This window comes from Trichomycterus rosablanca, chromosome 19 (assembly GCF_030014385.1).
Source record: "Trichomycterus rosablanca isolate fTriRos1 chromosome 19, fTriRos1.hap1, whole genome shotgun sequence".
NCBI classification, from domain to species: domain Eukaryota; kingdom Metazoa; phylum Chordata; class Actinopteri; order Siluriformes; family Trichomycteridae; genus Trichomycterus; species Trichomycterus rosablanca.
In genome coordinates this window covers 25,191,046-25,208,810 of record NC_086006.1, presented here as the reverse complement: position 1 = coordinate 25,208,810, position 17,765 = coordinate 25,191,046, and the positions used below count along the sequence as shown (strand labels likewise).

The following is a 17,765-nucleotide window of genomic DNA, read 5'->3' as shown; positions in this document are numbered from 1 at the left end:
CCTATAGTGATGAGTCGTTCGCGCATGATCCGATTCAATTGAACGGCTCTTTAAAATGAACAAAAGGAACCGAGTCGCGCCTCTGGGAGCCGTTATAATATATATTTATATTTCTGTGCTGTTCTTATCGGCTGTAATTCAACCATTCCGCTTCCATCAGTAGAGGAAATTAATCAGTCATAAGCAGTCAGCTGTTTATTGTCGAAAATCAATCACTTTCAGTATAGCGGAGAGAGCAAGCGACACACACACACACACACACACACATACAGAGAGAGAGCTCATTACCTCATTACTGTAAATATAATAATTTTTATTGTTATTATTTTGCACTGTTTTTATTAATATTTTATTATTTTTGCACATGTAACTGTTTTGTATATAATTGTTCTTTTTTATTGTTATTTTTATTATTTCTCTGTAACTTGCTTTGGCAATACGAATGTCCTTATTTGTCATGCCAGTAAAGCTTCTTTTGAGTTTGAGAGCCGTAACCGAGCTACAGAGAGAACATGCAGACAATGAGCAGTGCTAGTGGTAAAATGACAAATAATTGAGAAATAAACTATAAACTTCTTGATGATGTTAAATCTGATTGGTTCATGGCGCGTATGTTTTAAAGCAGAAACAAACACAGGTACATCTCTGCACAAGAGAGGATTTTTGTAAAACTTAATGCAATGCAACCACAGTATGTCTCTTCCCTGTAGTGTTTTTGTGTGTTAGCAGTCCGAGGGATGCAGAGTGTAAGTTTTTTAATAAATTTTTGACTGGGGTGACTCGAGATTTTGAATACTTTTAATGGGGTGCCGTGACTGAAAAAAGGTTGAGAAACACTGAACTATATGATATTAAAATAAAAGCCCACTTATTTTACATTAAAAACATGAAGACACACAGGTCACTTTACTGGGAGTAGTGCACGGCTGTAATCACATTATAATATAAACAGCCCCTACTATTCAGAATGCCTCCCAATATACTGATGTGATCACAGCAAGAAGGTCCTGGGTTCGATCCCCTGGTGTGGCGGTCTGGGTCCTTTCTGTGCGGCGTTTGCATGTTCTCCCTGTGTCTGCGTGGGTTTCCTCTGGGAGCTCCGGTTTTCTCCCACAGTCCAAACACATGCAGTCAGGTTAATTGGAGACACTGAATTGTCCTATAGGTATCTGGCCGCTAGGATGCATAAACCAGTGCATCGTAGTGCTGGTCCCAAGCCTGGAAAAATAGGGAGGGTTGTGTCAGGAAGGGCAGTCATCGTAAAAAAAAAACGGTGCCAAATTAATAATGCGGATCGCGATCCACCGGCGACCCCTAACGGCAGCAGCCGAGGAAATAGATACTGATGTAAAAATTATATACACATGGGATCCTCAAAAAGTTTCCGCACTTTTATATTTTGGTTAGAATCGGTGAGGGTGAGAGGAGTAGTAATCTGTCGTGTCTGAGAGACTGAGAAAAAGCTTATAGCCCGGATTTAGCGGCATCCGATTTCCACCTTTTTGGACGCTCAAAGAAGCTTTAAGGGGAAGAAGATTTTCATGTGATGATGCTGTGGGATAATGTGCTGTGCATCAGTGGCTACGTGCTCAACCAAAAACATTTTTGCTGATGCCATTAAAATGGTACGACGCTGGGAAAAATGCTGGAACGTTAGGATCTGTCAGTGTTTCCATTAGTTGTTGATATGCCAGGAATGCTTTAGAATGGCAGGATCCCCATCCCCTACCCCTACCCCTACCCAAACCCCACGTTCAATGTTCAGTTTATGGCTACAGCCTTGAGAAGCATATGCGCAGTCTTGTGGCATTTTACAGTATTCAGCAGACACTTTTAACCAAATCAACTTACAAACTGTGCCTGAATACAATCCAAGAAACTAAGGGTTAAGGGCCATAAGGGCCTGGCTCGGGCGACCAACAGTGGCAACTTGGCAGTGGCAACTTGGCAGTGGTGGGCCTTGAACCAGCAACTGTCTAACCACTATTCCAGTGCCATTAATCCATGTGGCAGTGGCAGCAGCATAAAGCAGAAACGATCATACAGCCTGACTGAAGAGATCCAGTCAGGATCACACACACTACTATACTACAGTAGTATCTGAGAACATTTCACGCTCCTGCAGGAGCATCATCCGGCCAGCAGAGACCGCAGTTGTAGCAGCAAATTTTACCATCTTAGATTCTGTGGCTTGTTTGGTCCTGAAGGTCCTTAATAAAGAGCTTTACCACACATTGCACCACTGCAAGTTCCATTACAGCTACAGTTTATCAGCTTTGTTTTATTAGCTTCTTGTTCTTGCTTATTGCTGTTTTTTGTTTACTGGGTTTCTCTTGCAAATCTTCTAAATGAACAGAAGTGCTCAAAGTCTGAATAAATTAGATATCTACACTTGAATGGACCAGGCGTTGTGCTAAAATCTGATTACACTGCAACGTCTCAGCAGGTTTAGCTTCACTTCAATATGAAACGGTAATTTAAATGAAACCTAAATCTGTAAAATAATAATGATCATAATCTGTTGGGGCAGTGGGTAGCCTGTGTCTGTGTGTGCATGGGTTTCCTTCAGGGCCTCAAAGAAATGTGATAAATATAACACAAAGAAATGTGATAACTGAACGACATTCATTTATTTGTCAGTTGTTCAAACAAAGGTTATGGAAATAATTACATTTGTTAAAAGGTACTACACTGTAACACAGCAACAAGCATGTACATTTGCTAGGCAATTATTTCAAACAAGGCACAAAAGTCAAAGTCCAGAAGTGTTTATAAACTATTTGACCAAAAGTATCTGGCCACCCAGCCATAAACTTTATGGACATTACATTAAAAAACCACGGGTATTGATTTGATGTTCTGATCTGTCCTTCACCCTGCGGTTATAGCAGCCTCCAGACATCTAGTAAAGCCTTCCAAAGGAGTTTGGAGTATGTCTCTGGGAATTTGTACCCACTAAATTAAAGCCATTTGTAAGACCTGGACTTTACTAAACGTTCTAAGGGCTCTAAGGTTGTTAGGCTCACAGATTAAACAGGGTGTCCACACACTTTTGGCCGTGTTGCGTAAGCACTAAAGCACTGTAGGATAAAATCTCTTTATGTTTATTATGTAACAGATGCAACATCAGAGCATTATAGACTTGAATACTGAACTAAATATGATGTCCTAGTAGCTACACTCTATGTAGGACATAATGCAGTTTGAATGCAGCCGGGAAATCAATGGTAAATCATGTCTGCATGAGTATGAACGTCCAAAACATGTCAGTTAGGTGTAACATTGTTTCTTACAAGTTTGTTTGTTTTTTAGGATTTTAAGGTCATGTTTTACACTTTTGGTTACATTCATGACAGGAACGGTAGTTACTCATTACACAAGATTCATCAGGTCACAAGGTTATATCGAACACAGTCTTGGACAATTTAGTGTCTCCAATTCACCTCACTTACATGTCTTTGGACTGTGGGAGGAAACCGGAGCACCCGGAGGAAACCCACACCGACACGGGGAGAACATGCAAACTCCATACAGAAACTACCCAGACAGCCCAACCTGGAAATCGAACACAGGACCTTCTCGCTGTAAGGCGACAGTGCTACCCACTTAGCCACCGTGCCGCCTTCTTACAAGTAAAAGGAACAAAGGTGATCAGAGTTTGAATCTTTGCTGTGTTATGGACAGGCTGGCAGGTCCCCACACAGACATGACTGGCTGTATCTGTTGGAAGGGGGGCGGTCGGAGCTGCCTGCATGAAAGATGGTGGAATTATAGAAAATAGTGCAAGACCCTTTGTAGGCAATAACACTGTTTGCAAAACAGTCTAGCTACTGGGAGGTGCATCTGTCAGTGCACTCTCAGTGCAGTTCCCAGGCCCGGACAGAAATAAGAGGATTGTGCCAGTAAGGGCATCTGTGTAAAAACTGTGCTGTCTGGTATGTGGACCTGAATAATCCGCTGTGGCGACCTTTAAATAAAAACATGGGAGATGCCATAAAATAGAAAGAGAAATGAACAAACCTGGTTATGAAGCGAGCCCTTTGTTAAGTAGTTAAATAAGCCATGCAGACATTGTTAGAGAAACGTGGCTGTTTAAACCCGAACAGCATTTTCTTGAAGGCACAAATAGATACAGAAATGTGTAGGACGACTGTTAGAGTAGGTGAGCGCAGGATAGCGCTATACTTACATAATCTATCTATGAAATACTTACATTATTGCATCAGAAATGCATCAGAAGAAACATAACCAAGCAGAAAAAATATCATTATTTGTTCTGACATTAAATATACACAATTTTCCCTTCCTCCTTATGGAATCCATTAGCCAAGACATGTTTGTTGTTTGATGTTCTACTTTAGTTTTGCACTGGAGAGAAATAATGTGTGAAGAAAGAGAAAATATTGGAAGCTAGTAGCTGGTGTCCCTGTTTCTTTTCATCACAAAAGCTGCTATCACTCCACATAGTACTTTAGAAGTGATTCTTTGCTCCCAATTCGGTCATTTTCAATGCATCTGCACTGGACTTCACCCACGCTGGCTGATGACGGCTGGCCCGAGCCACAGTATTTTTTGGTGGCAGTTTGGATGGCCTACAGTTTTAATGGACACTAAAAAGTAAAGGGGTTTTCTAACATTCGCTTCAGGCTGCCCTTAGACTCATTTCTGAGGAGGCATATCACAGCCTTTACATGTAAGCTACATTAGCCTCATAGCTCCAGTACAACCAAAAATCACACAGCAATGTTTTGGCAATTATACTGTAACGCCGAAAGTATTCGGACACATGACCATGAGCTCGTTGGACATGTAATCTTTTCAGCTATAACAACATCCTTTTTTTAAGAAGGCCTCCCACAAGACTTTGAAGTATGACTGTAGGAATTTATGTCCATTTGGACAAGTATTTGAATGGATGGACACTGATCTTGGTCAAGAAAGCCTTAGTTGATGTTCCAGTTTATTCCAAAGCTGTTTAGTGGGGCCAAGGTCAGGGCTCTGACCTTTTCTTTAGGTCTTTATAGAGCTTGGACAGACATGCTAGAACAGGACAGAGCCTTCCCCACCCTTGCTGCAAAGCTGGAAGCATGTAATTATGTTTATATAACTGATTTGTTACACCTGTTAGCAATGGCTGTGGCCGAAACACAAGTTCAGTAATTAAAAGGGGTGTCCCAATACTTTTGTTAATAAGAGTAACAACATTACTCTGATCAGACGCAGGTTAGCAGTAGTAGTAGGTTTAAAGTCTGATGTTAGTTAAACCTATATGAACAGGTCGAGCACTCAGGGGTCCTGGATCAGTGTGTTAGTTTGATCACATTGTGCTCACTTTGTTCTCTGTCAGAGAAGCTGAGTGCTGTATGTTTGGAGTTAGAGAAGAAAAGAGATGAAGAGGCTATTAAGAGTTTACAAGGGGTCTTCAGTGTCTCTCCGTTTAGCTCCTGTGGGTCTCATCCTCTGTCGTGAATTTCTCCATGGGTTTTTTGTTCAGGTCTCGTATGTCCTTCAGAAGTTTGGCTGGAGTCAGCATGTGAGTAGAACCTATTAAAAAAAAATAAACAGCAGCAAGCTAAGGAACGATGATAGGAGATACAACAGATTCAGAATCTATTCAGACACCTTGACATTTCCACACTTTGCATTGTGGTTTTGGAGTTAAAAGGATCCATGCTTGGAGAAAAAAAACCATGAGTCACTATTTTTACCATGATATAAAATACCACACTGCATAGACACTACTGTCAAAATAGATCAGTCCAATTTGAACTAAAGGTAAAAACCATGCGATTATAAACATATTTGCACAAAACAAAGGCAACATGATAAACGTCGCAGTTTCATAAACATGCAAACGGCTGCTGTTCGATTATCATCAGGTACTGACCGATGATGACCGTGCAGGACTTGCTGGCCTCCGTGACCTCATAAGCAGAGCGCATCTCAGAGTAGCTGACCCCGCCCAGGACGAAGATGATGATGCGGGAGCCGTTTCTGTAGTCGTCCTGAGAGCCCGGCTTTTTCTGTCTTGCACTGGGAGAGAAGGTTCATGTTTGTCAAAACCAAAGCAAGCACCAGGCTAAATGTACTCTTCTGGCTTCGTGTTATATGCTAGCAGATTGCACTTGACACACAAGACGACTCAAACATAAATCACGACTAAATCCAGGATAAGTGGGATTTTATTTTTCTAAAACTGGTTATCAAGTTTAATTTAGTCTTACAGAAACAGACTTTTGGGGATTTTTACTTACTAGATAATACTAGTTAGGCCCAAACTATGCTTTAGAATATGGAACCTTAAATGATATAGTGATATACGCTATGAAGCTAGTATGTCTGTGGGAATTTGTGACTTGTTCGGTCAAAAGATAGATAGACAGACAAACGGACAGACAGATAGGTAGACAGACAGATAGATAGATAGATAGATAGACAGATAGACAGACAGATAGGTAGGTAGACAGACAGATATATAGACACACAGATAGACAGGTAGGTAGATAGACAGACAGAGATATACAGACAGATAGATAGACAGACAGATAGGTAGGTAGATAGACAGACAGATAGACAGACAGATAGATAGACAGATAGGTAGGTAGATAGACAGACAGATAGACAGACAAATAAATAAACAGACAGACAGACAGACACTTCATTAAATCCGAAGGAAATTAAAGACAAAAAAAAGAGCATTTGTATGGCTGGGCACTGATGTTGGTCAAGAAAGTCTCAATTGTGTTCCAGTTCATTCCAAAACCTTATAGAGCTTGTTTTGTGCACAGGGCAGAATCAGGTTGTAACTGGCCCAGCGATTAGGAACCCTGTTTCAGTCATTATCTCCCCCCCAACAGACACACAGCAAATCAAGTGGCAGGCCAATAACAGAGCTGAGATTCGAACTCAAGATCCCAGCATTGGTGTGCGCCACCAGAGCTCCCATTCTTTTAGGGTTAGTAAGTTAAACTGGAGATTATAGAGAAAAGCTTTTCTACTGAATCTACTTCTACACATATGTATTATATTACTCCATGGGGTGTAAAGATTGAGAAGACTTGTTGCTGGCTACCTAACAGCTCTGGATCCATTCCATGCAGAAGGACACTCGGACACGTGCGGCCAGTCTCTCGAGTCCAGTTTATTTTCCACCACATCCTGCAACACAAACACAAACCAGGTTGTTTAAACAATACAGTTATTACTTCTGCAAATCTGGTCAAATCCAGTTGTATTTCCATCACTGTACCTAACACTCCCCTTGTAGCCACCGTTTCTTTTCACATGCCCAAGACGAGTTTACGCAGGGATCAGTAACTTCCAGAGTGTCATGCTCTGACCATGCCACCCTCAGACACCTTAGCCAACCACGTCTGTGTAAACGCGGACATGAGATTGGAAGCAGAGCTGAGACTGGAACTTGAGCGCTCAGGATCTCGGCAGTGGTGGGCTGGTGTGTTAGACCAGTGTGCCACCTAAGTGCCCAATACTGTTATTTCCTTAAGAACATTTAGAAATTTAAAACTTGAATGAACTGCGACTTATTTTACAGTCATTCAATAAAAGGGCAGGTTAAAATTAATAAGTGGCATCATGAACAATAGCTTTACTAGTGATGTGAACTTCTGTCTCCTTTCAGCAGCCAAACACTTGCACACTACTCAAAATAAATGCTGAAATCTGTAGCCAGTCACATGTTTCCACAGTTAAGCCCCAATTCTATGTCAGCACCTTGAATTTGTAATAAATATGAAAATTAGGAACACTAATCTATTAAGTTTAATGGACTGTGTGCACAGCTCACCTCCATCACATCTTTAATGATGGGTGTCCAACGAGAGAGGTTGTACACTTCCTCCTGGGAGCGATCTCTTCGAATCATCTTCTTGAACGAGAACAGGCTCGGCTGGAAAAATGAAGAGAAAAATATGCATCAGGTAAATCTGCTAGTGCCAAACAGACAAAAGGAACAAATGAATATAAAACATAAGGATGATTAAAAGGACGAATGAGTGATTAAAAGGACGAATGAGCTACAAGCAAAAGAGAAACGAAGACAGATAATAGATGCATTCAAGCCAGTGAAAGAAAAAATGATACAACCACTCATTGTTTAAACTGGAAAATGAGGGAAAACTGAACTGTTAAAACAGTTTAGGGAAGGCTCTTTCCTGTTTCAGCCCCTGTGCACAAAGCAAGCTCTAAATACTTAAAGAAAAGCTCGGTTTAAAGAACCTGCGCTGACCTCAGCCCCACTGAACAGCTTTGGAATGAACTGGAACATCAGTTGAGGCTTTCTTGACCAGCATCAGCGTGCAGCCATAATAAGCACAAATGCTCCTTTAACTGAGTTAGCACAAATTCCCACAGACATATTTCTCAGGCGAGATCACAAGCTAAATAGAGATCACTCTTTTTAAACAGCATTTGATTTTGAAATACGCTGTCCAGCAAGCTCATGGTCAAGTACTATGTCCAAATACTTTTGGCCACAGTGTAGGAATGACAGAAAAATTGAAGATGAAAAAAAAATAAAAGCAAAACAGGACAGAAGAAATTAAGTCAGAGAGACAAAAGCAAGCAAGAAGAGGATAAACAGAAGAACCAACAGGATAAAAATTCCTCACAGAAGAAATGATGGGGACACCCAGCGCTTTCCAGTTGGTGATGTACTCGCGCTCCTTCTCGATCCTCACATGCTGAATTAATTTATTTAGATTCTCCTCGGTCGTTCCTGCATTCAGATAAACACACAGAGTAGTCAGAGCTTGATTAATATCATAACATCTTTAATAGCAGACATGCTTAAAAACCCAGCTATAAGAAGAAGCACCACTGGGTGACCAGACGCACCGTTGAGACTGAAGATGTAGAGCAGAACGGCTCGGATCTTCTCAAGATCGCTGTGATCGTGCAGAAGGACGGGCAGCAGAGTCCTCATCGGGTCCTTTACCTTCTGCCCCTCGACATCCGAACCGACGGCCAGGTCCTGTATGCACACAGATGCATGTTGTTTGGGAGAGGGGTATGGGTGGTATATTTTTGGCTATATAGAGCTTAATTCTGTGCAACGTTTCTGCTTTTTTTTTTTTTTTTTAGAGATGTCTTTATACCTGCTCTGCTTTGCACAACTTCTCCACTGACTCCTGGAACTTGTTCATGCAGTCCTCAGTCAGCGTGAGGTGAACTGTTTTCTAATGGGAGACAGAAACAGTCACGGAACAGACAGGAACAGTTATGATTAATTCGTTTTAATGCCAGAAAGAGTTCTGTAATACTAGAGCTTTATTCACATTTTCATTTACATTTTCAGCATTTAGCAGACGCTTTTATCCAAAGCGACTTACAATTTTCACTTAACACGTTCTTATTTTTCTTTTTTTTTGAGTAACTGAGGGTTAAGGACCTTGCTCAAGGGCCCAGCAGTGGCGATCTGGCGGTGGTGGGGCTTGAATCGGCAACCTTCTGAGTACTAGTCCATTGGGCTAACACTGTCCCCTTTATAATTATATCATTTTCATCCATCCAAAACGGTCTAATGCAGTAGCCCACCATTACCTCATCAGAGCTGGAATCTCAGCTGTGCCGTTGACTGTCCCGGTGCCCACACTGACTCCATTGGCAACAATTGTTTTTTTTGCCACAGTACAACAGTGGCCTCTGCTGTCTGGTTGAGGCACCTGCTCCAGCAATAGATCTGCGGATTTCTCGAGACTTCATTGGATGTGCATTTATTTGCCTTCAACAGGGCCACTAATGGTTGTAGCTAAGTGATTAAAGCACTGGAATAGTGATTCAAGGTGACAATGTTGCTTGGCCAATGGTGGACCCCTGAGCAAAGCGCTTAACCCTGCATGAAGTCATAAATGTAAACAATACATCACCGTATACGGCCACATCGATTCATGTTGGATTATTCCCTTAATTTAACTGCACCACTTAAAGAGAAAGAAATATGTGGCTAGTGTGAAACCAGAAGTTTATCGGGGACTTGCGGTGACACCAGGTCTCAGGGTGCTGCGTACCTGAGCGATCTGTTTACGGAACGCAGGCATCTGCTTCATGACATTGGCCAAACTTCCAATCGACATCTGCCAACAGAAACCAAAACACACACGTCTCGGGTCAGCCCGGTGAGAGACACAGAGAACAGGTTTAGATCAGGAGAGAGAGAGTCAGAGAGGGACGTACCTTCCCGTCAGACTGTTTTTTGGTGGCAGAGATCTCCTTCAACAGTTTGGGGATAAGCCTAGGATAAAAAAAAGATGAATAATCCACTGATCCTTATCTGCTGGGTGGAGCTGGACAACACCTTTAATCCTACTGGACATCTTTGTCAAACTTTTGGGTTCAGTTACTCACGAGGTGACGTCGGCGATGTGCTTGTGACGCAGTCTGACCCACAGAGGGTCGCCGTCATTCAGCTGAGCTTCTTTCACTGAACCATCCTTGCCTTTGTACCTGGAACATAAAACAACAGTTCAGCTTACTGGTGTTTACTGGCAGTGGCATTCTAACACCATGCACAGTTCAGCGCAGATCGCACCACGCCCGCGCTGGCCAAGCAGAGCCGCAGACTAGCTGCACCGTCTCGCCACAAAACATTAGTCCATCCTAATCACTCCCAACGAAAATCTCAGCATCTTCATCTCTGCCACCTCCAGCTCCCTTTCCTGGCTTTTAATCAGCAGTTTCATGGTACAACATAGCAGGACTCACTACTGTCTCACAGACTTTCTCTTTCAATCAGAAATCACTCTTGCCACTCCACACCACCCACTCCATCCTGCCTGCACTCTCTTCACCTCTCTAAGGTATTTAAACTTGTCCACTTTCACACCTAAACTCCTTGCAGCTTCACTTTTCCACCTCAATAAAGCTTGTCTGGTGAAGGTGTCATGGTTTAGGTGTTCCTAATTAACTGACCACTTAGTGTATTATGTAAGATGGTGTATTTATTTACCTGTAAGCGTCGCTCTCGATGGGTATGAGATCATACACCATGGCCTGATAGGTCAGCTCATGCAGTATCGGGCTCACAGGGTCAAAGCCACGGTCCACAATGACCAGCTGAGCCTGGGTCTTTTCCTAAACATGACAAAGGTTCTGATGAGGTTATGTTCTAAAATTTTACTTTCAGGGTATGACTGCATCATGGAAATCAATTAAATACCCGAGTCAGGTTACAGGACTCAAACAATAATAAAAAAAACTGCGGGGATCAAACAAGTCCTGTAAACTGAGTCAAAACGGCATTTCTTTGATCCACTGGCAGTATTTGATACAACAAAACATAATAGCCTTTGTTCTTGTCACTATTACGGCATGTTTTATTCATTCGTTCATTCATTTATTCTCATGAAGTTGAAAAATAGAGTACGAGTGGAATAACGTGTGAAAAATAATCCGTGCCTTTTTTGTACAGCCATCATCCAGCTCATAGTGTCGGGCCAGTTTTTTGTCCACCATCTCAGCGAGCCATTTAGCATAATCCACTCCTGAATCTCTGCACACACAGAACAGTACATAGTCAAAATCAGAATCAAAGCATTTGCTGCAGAGCCTTTAAAAAGTCAAGTCCAGTCAAATTTATCTGTATACATTTTTACGATGGACAGATTCCAGGTCTAAAACCCCCCTGATGAGCAAACCTACGGCAGGAGACATAGACGAGATGTTTGGTTTAATTAAACGTCATGTTAGCATCTATGGCAGTTCACATGACAGACCCAATTTCTTTTACAGTCCTGGGCATATGATTATACACTATGTGGACAATATAGACAATATATGGACTCTATAACCTCAGCCCCTCTGAGCAGCTATGGAATGAACTGGAACATCAACAAGGCTTTCTTTTTTTTTGCTATTTTGTTTATATATTATGCTTTGTAAAGTCAATTCGTCTTCTGCTGCTGAAGACTCAGGTCAGGTCCAAGGAGGGTATTTTTGCCTGCCTCACGCTCCCTCCGACAGATGTGCAGTCCACCGACCCCTTCATCATATTCGCTCACACATTCGGTGAATTTGCATGTGAGGCCAGATCTGATCTGTGTGCTCCCCCTCAACTTTTTGTACAAGCGCCTTGGGCTATTAACCAGGGTCCTTACACAGCGTCGAAGACCCCACCCACTATTCAGTCCGGTCTTTTACCTACCTGGCAGACTTTAATGGCCAATTTTGTCTGCTAGAGGGCACCCAGCCGACCAGTATTCAAACTTAGGAGTTTAGAATCCCAGCGCTGGTGTGCTAGCGGAACATCCCGCTGCACCACCTGGGTGCCAGCTGAGGCTTTCTTGAGCCAAAAAACTCATTTGGCTGAATGGGCACAGATTCCCACAGCTGCCATTTCAGTGTCCAATATTAGTGTCCAATTTCTTACTCGGTACTAGCCGTACCCTTTGGTCTCTTTAAATTAGAAATGAGTCTTGTATTTATTGTACTGTTTTTTTTATTCACACTGTGTATATTGTATTGTTTTGCATTGTTTTTTTGTATTGTTTTATTTCAGTATGTACTTGTATATAGCTGAAATGACAATAAAGCCTCTTTGCATCCATGTATTCCATACAGACCTGTTTATTACCGTTTGCAGATGTGTAACGGCGTGTGTTCACTCACTTCTTGTATCTGACGCCGGGATACTCATCCAACGTGCCGCACAGAGCGACAATCTGATCAGCAATGTTCTCCAGAGTCTGGGCTCGGTCCTGACTTTCAGTGCAGTAGATGCTCCTAAAGGCTTCAGGTTTATCACAGGTAAACACCTGCGTGCGCACACACACACACACAAATAGAGATAATGCAATACACTGGACTGCACAAATAATAAGAGAATTTGGGAAAAAAGACAACCGAGAGAAAGCCTTGGTTTGGCCAGTAGCCACATATGTAAAATGAGGCATTTAAGCTTTTGAGAACAAATGCATCAGTAAACTGCTGTAAATCACATGGAGGAAGATGATCACCACTGAGCAAGTGTATGAGATAGCCAGAACAGAAAAAGAGCTACTGAACCACATTAAGTCCCACAAGTTATGTTACTCTGGGCATGTGATTAGGCACCCACATGACAATGGATGGATGGCTGTGCCACCTGAGCTTGGGATCAGAACATCCTTATGAATTAGTGTGATGTTCACTGAAATGACACAGATCACTATCGAGCTGGTCGAGAGTCCAGCAGGCACTGCTAGTGCATCCTCTGCTGGCTGGTTGAGGCGCCTCCATGAGAGACGGATGATTCACAGATAGCAGTATGTTACTGTCCATATTTAATGTGACTCTCAGTGAGACTCATGTCAGAGGGGGTGCGTGATGGTCTGCTCGGTCAGGACAGGGGCGATGCGAGTGGCGAAGGAAGTTATGATCTCGCATCTGGACACAATGACACTAGAAGAAATACAAAAGAAAAAAACAAACCAAAAAGACAGATTATACAGAGAACAAGTGTTGACTTACTTGAGCCTCCACTGGAAGGAAGGAAATGTTGATCTCTTTACAAACTTTAATGTGTTTTCCACAGAGTGACTTCATTTTGTTAAACAGCTCATCTGGGCAGTCTGGAGAACAAAAATAAAACAACAAAGCTTTACTAGGCTTAAAATCCCTGCTATTTAGAATAAGAAGAACTGGTCTTACAAAGTGTATTAAAAGAGGAACCCTAGCCTAGGCTGTGCCATTGTGTTCTAATGAGGTGAGGATTCACTGCTTTGTCACTCCTTTTTTACATTGTGAAACCGAGCTCAAATTTTAATCTGATTAAGATTTGACCCAGTTTATCAGTAACCTTTTCAAAGCACCACCAATGAGACAAATAGTTTATATAAAAGTTAGATTCTCACAGTTTCACAAACAGAACCGACTGGCAAGCAGTAAACTGTGTAACGATTAGACTGCAATTAACTCTTTGTTCTTAAATCTGGAATTGCGTGTTGTGGCTTCATAGCTCTTTAATAAGAATTACTTCACACTTTGTTGATGTTGCATGAACCCATGAGCCTTTTTTGCTTTCTTTCCACATCTGTAAAATGACAACTGTTGTCAGAGCTTTATTGTTTTAAAGTAAAATATTGTTCAGCTTTATTATTTAGAAGTAAAATACATTTCATACAAAACCTCATGTAAATAAACTTTTAATACTGTAATTCAATAGAGTGGATTGTTTTCAATAGTGCGGATAAGCATCCAATCTCATGGTGAACAAAGTACATAATGTGTAAGCAGCCTAAACCTTTAGATTAGCTCTTTTTGACCGTCCGTTCCAGTTCTCACACTAATTTTGAACACTTCAGCACATTTTCACCAATTGTCAGGGCAGCTGTAGCCTAGCAATTAAGGTACTGGACTAGTAATCGAAAGGCCGCTGGTTCATGCCCCACCACTGCCAGGTTGCCACTGCTGAGCCCTTGAGCAAAGCCCTTAACCCTCAATTGCTTAGACAGTATACTGTCACAAAACTAAGTCTCTTTGGATAAAAACAATGGCAATACCCTCGAAGAGCAAGCAGTGCTCTGCTGAAGAAACACTACATTTATTTATGTATGTATTTGGTTAAAAATTCTCCAGTTACTGAAGGAACTAGAAAGCCACACCAGATGCCAGACTGGTGGAAGATTTGAAAATAAAAGCTGATGCAAATGTAAGATTCTGGTGGAGAAAAGTCAATAGTAAATCTTGCCATAGATACGATTAGCACTTACAGTCAGTGAAGTAGACGTATGCTGATTTGTACAGGGGTTTGAGGTTGAAGTCGTTGATGAAAGCATCTACACACTGTTAGAGAGAAAAAAAAAAAAAAGAAAAAAAAAAAAAAAAAAAAGAAAAAAAGAAAAAAAAAAAACACACTATGAATACGAAGCAGAGGGACCGTGAGTGTATTATTTAAAAAAACACTCACATCATATTATTGTGAGCACACAGTTTACACAGGATGCAAAACAATCATAAAGCAATACAAGACCTTAGCAGTGGGGGATATGAAGTATATAGCCTTCATCTCAGGGACTGGCTCTCTGATTTTAAACAAGTCCTCCACAACTGTAAATATGAACACATCATTACAGATTCATGTTGTTAGTTGAAGTAAATAAAGTATCTGGAGATAATCACTGCTACACTACAGTATGTTGTGATGTTTACACACATTTACAGGGGATCGGCTCCAAGTCATACTCTTCTCCGTTTCCTAGTATACAGTGAGCATGCGATCAAAGATGCAAGGCTTCGTCCTCTACGACCCGCCCTTCCCCGGACATAGCCTAACATTGTACATGATTGTAGGCGCCCGCCTGACCAATAGCAATGCTGAGATTTCAATTTCAGCTCGAAAATCTCAGCACTAGTGGGTTAGCGCCCCATCTAAGCGCCAACTGATTTCAAACAAGACCATAATTTATGAAAACATTCATCAGTTTGTTTAGGTGAACTAAACTCTGAGACTCATCATCTACAGATTATAAACACTGTAAATGGCACAAAAATCATTAGTTTCAGTGCTATACACTGCGGCATCTACAAACCAAATAAAGGTTCATCTAAAGATCAGTTAATCTCAACTGACTGGCGAACTGAGGAGACATTTCTTTTTTAAATATGGAACATAGTCATAAAAATGTTGTGTAACTATCAGGCAAGCCTATTATTTTCTTCTGGTACTTACTTGTAATCCCTTCGGCCATCAGGTCGGACATGTTGCAGCACATTGACAGGAGCCGTGTGGTAAAACTGTCTAACATCATTATCTGTTGGAACAACATGAGAGAGACACAGAAAATCACAATAAAATTAAACATTAATCCTGATTAACACAGGTAGGTTAAGCCTTAACCTTCGACCTGAGAGTGTCCAGCCATAAGTGCTAGCCCACCACCGCTGAGATCTATCAATCAGCCAGTGCCTAGACAGACATGATGGGCTGTGTCTGAGGGTGGGACCGCCAAAGAGATTCTTTATAGATTCTTGACCTCAGGCCCACTCAGGAGCTTGGGAATGAATTTGAACATGACCTGAGGCTTTCTTGACTAACATCAGTATTCAGCCATACGAATGCTCTTTTGACTGACTGGGTACAAACTCCCACATACATACTTCAAAGTATGTCTGTAAGAAGTCCTGAAAGAAGCCTTCTCAGAAAAGTGGCTGTCACTCTATTTTAATACCATTTGTTTTTTAAATAGAATGTCCAGCAAGCCCATGGTCAGGTGTCCAAATACTTCTGGCCATGTAGTTGTTTAGAGCCAAGACAGACATACCTTCCATATTTCTGATTTTTTGCAGTCGGCTATAATAGTGTCCTTTATTCCTGTGTGGTCAGAAGAAAACAAAAAAATCAATAAGAGCAAACAAATCACAACTTAGTCAGCAAGGTGCAAAAGTTATACAAATATTTATCTAAAACTAGACCTGAAAGCTTGAAAAAGCCCTTCCTAAACTGTTGCTGCAAAGTTGGAAGCATATAATTTCCTTTATATAGTCGATTTATTTCACCCGTTAACAACTGTTGCAGCTGAAACACATGAATTCAATTATTAGAGGGCGTGTCTCAATACTTTTGTCCATATAGTGTATTTTTTACTCCTAAATTACAGTATTTGCGGCTTAATCTTTGTAGCATCTGATAACAGGACCAAATGATTAACGACAAACTTTAGTCAGGCGCAAGTCCAGGTTTTAAAGCAGGTGTTGTACCAAATTCGTCTTGTTTTTTCTACACCAGAACCATTTTACCTTTGCAATGTAAGAAAAGGTGGTAGTTGTAGCCCAGCGGTTAAGGCACTGGACTAGTAATTAGACAGTTGCTGGTTCTAGCCACACCACTGCCAGGTTGCTGCTGTTGGACCCTTGAGCAAGGCAAGGCCCCTAACCCTCATTTGTTCAGACTGTATACTAAGCAAGTCGCTTTGGATAAAGGCGTCTTGTTAATGCCGAGAATGTAATGTAAAAGACTGAATGACAGTCTATAATCAATAGAAACTGCAGCAGGAAAGGTAGAAAAACAAGATAGAATAACAATACAGAGTAAAGATTTACCTGCCCTGTATGGATTACTGTTAACAGTATCAGTATTCCATACAGCTAAACAGCAAGTAAATATTGTCTATTAATTTTCTATTAAAGTCTCATATCGAACAAACAAGCTCTGTAAATAAAGGTAAGTTTCAGACAGTTATTCAGAGTTTTTACCGTGATGTGCATTTGCAAAATAAATGTACGGAATACCGTTAAATAACTGGCTTCTGCTGACACTAATGCATTTCATACAGCGAGCTATGCTATGCTAACTAAAGTTCGTGCAGACTGACAACTTCAGTCCTGACACTATACATATACACTTCCATAGCTGAAATATAATAATAATAGTAGTATTAATAATAGTAATGATAATAATGTTAATAATATTAATTGTGTGTGTGTGTGTGTGTTTCTAAAACCACTGAACAGGAAACCAACTGTTGCTCCCATTAACCCACATAAACTGTAAACTTCCGTCTCTCGTCTTATAGCGCGTTTATTCACAATTCACGCATGTCAGCGGCTTAAAAAGGCTCCAATGCATCTTTACAGCTGAAAACATTAAAATACATTTAAAGAACATAAACAAACTCGCTTTGCCAAACTATATTCTTCAGCCCGTGATCTCCTCCCGATGCCATCTTGTGTCTGCTGAGTTTTTACGCGCACGTTCAGCGTACGTAATTACGTCGGTTACGGCACCGCGCGTGCGCGTGTATGCGCGGGCACGTGAGTGAATCAAAATAATAATA

The 17,765-nt window shown here is 41.3% G+C and overlaps 1 protein-coding gene across 3 annotated transcripts; it reads right to left on the bottom strand.

The window, feature by feature from the left end:
• Positions 1–780: 780 nt before the first annotated feature.
• Positions 781–17,654, bottom strand: stxbp3 (syntaxin binding protein 3). Of its 3 annotated transcripts, XM_063014883.1 has the most exons (20): positions 17,609–17,654; positions 16,254–16,303; positions 15,662–15,743; positions 14,963–15,039; positions 14,703–14,775; positions 13,462–13,562; positions 12,622–12,767; positions 11,413–11,506; positions 10,964–11,088; positions 10,363–10,461; positions 10,192–10,249; positions 10,026–10,091; positions 9,114–9,194; positions 8,854–8,989; positions 8,628–8,734; positions 7,805–7,906; positions 7,073–7,158; positions 5,888–6,033; positions 5,414–5,544; positions 781–1,218 (listed from the first exon to the last, which is right to left on the bottom strand). In XM_063014883.1, exons 1-19 carry the CDS (start codon positions 17,652–17,654, stop codon positions 5,438–5,440), a joined length of 1,782 nt encoding a protein of 593 aa, XP_062870953.1. In that variant the 3' UTR covers positions 781–1,218; positions 5,414–5,437. The 3 variants fall into 3 exon arrangements, with proteins under 3 accessions (XP_062870953.1, XP_062870952.1, XP_062870954.1); XM_063014882.1 differs by lacking the exon at positions 781–1,218 and having other exon boundaries at positions 2,612–5,544; XM_063014884.1 differs by lacking the exons at positions 781–1,218; positions 17,609–17,654 and adding an exon at positions 17,472–17,588 and having other exon boundaries at positions 2,612–5,544.
• Between the last annotated feature and the right edge of the window lie 111 nt (positions 17,655–17,765).

Excerpts from the sequence above, each read along its gene's own strand:
- stxbp3 (XM_063014883.1), bottom strand. The coding sequence starts at position 17,654 with ATGGCATCGGGAGGAGATCACGGGCTGAAGAATATAGTTTGGCAAA. Across the intron at positions 15,040-15,661 it reads GATGGCCGAAGGGATTACAA|TTGTGGAGGACTTGTTTAAA; the intron begins GTAAGTACCAGA and ends TCATATTTACAG. Across the intron at positions 10,250-10,362 it reads CACATCGCCGACGTCACCTC|GCTTATCCCCAAACTGTTGA; the intron begins GTGAGTAACTGA and ends TTTTTATCCTAG.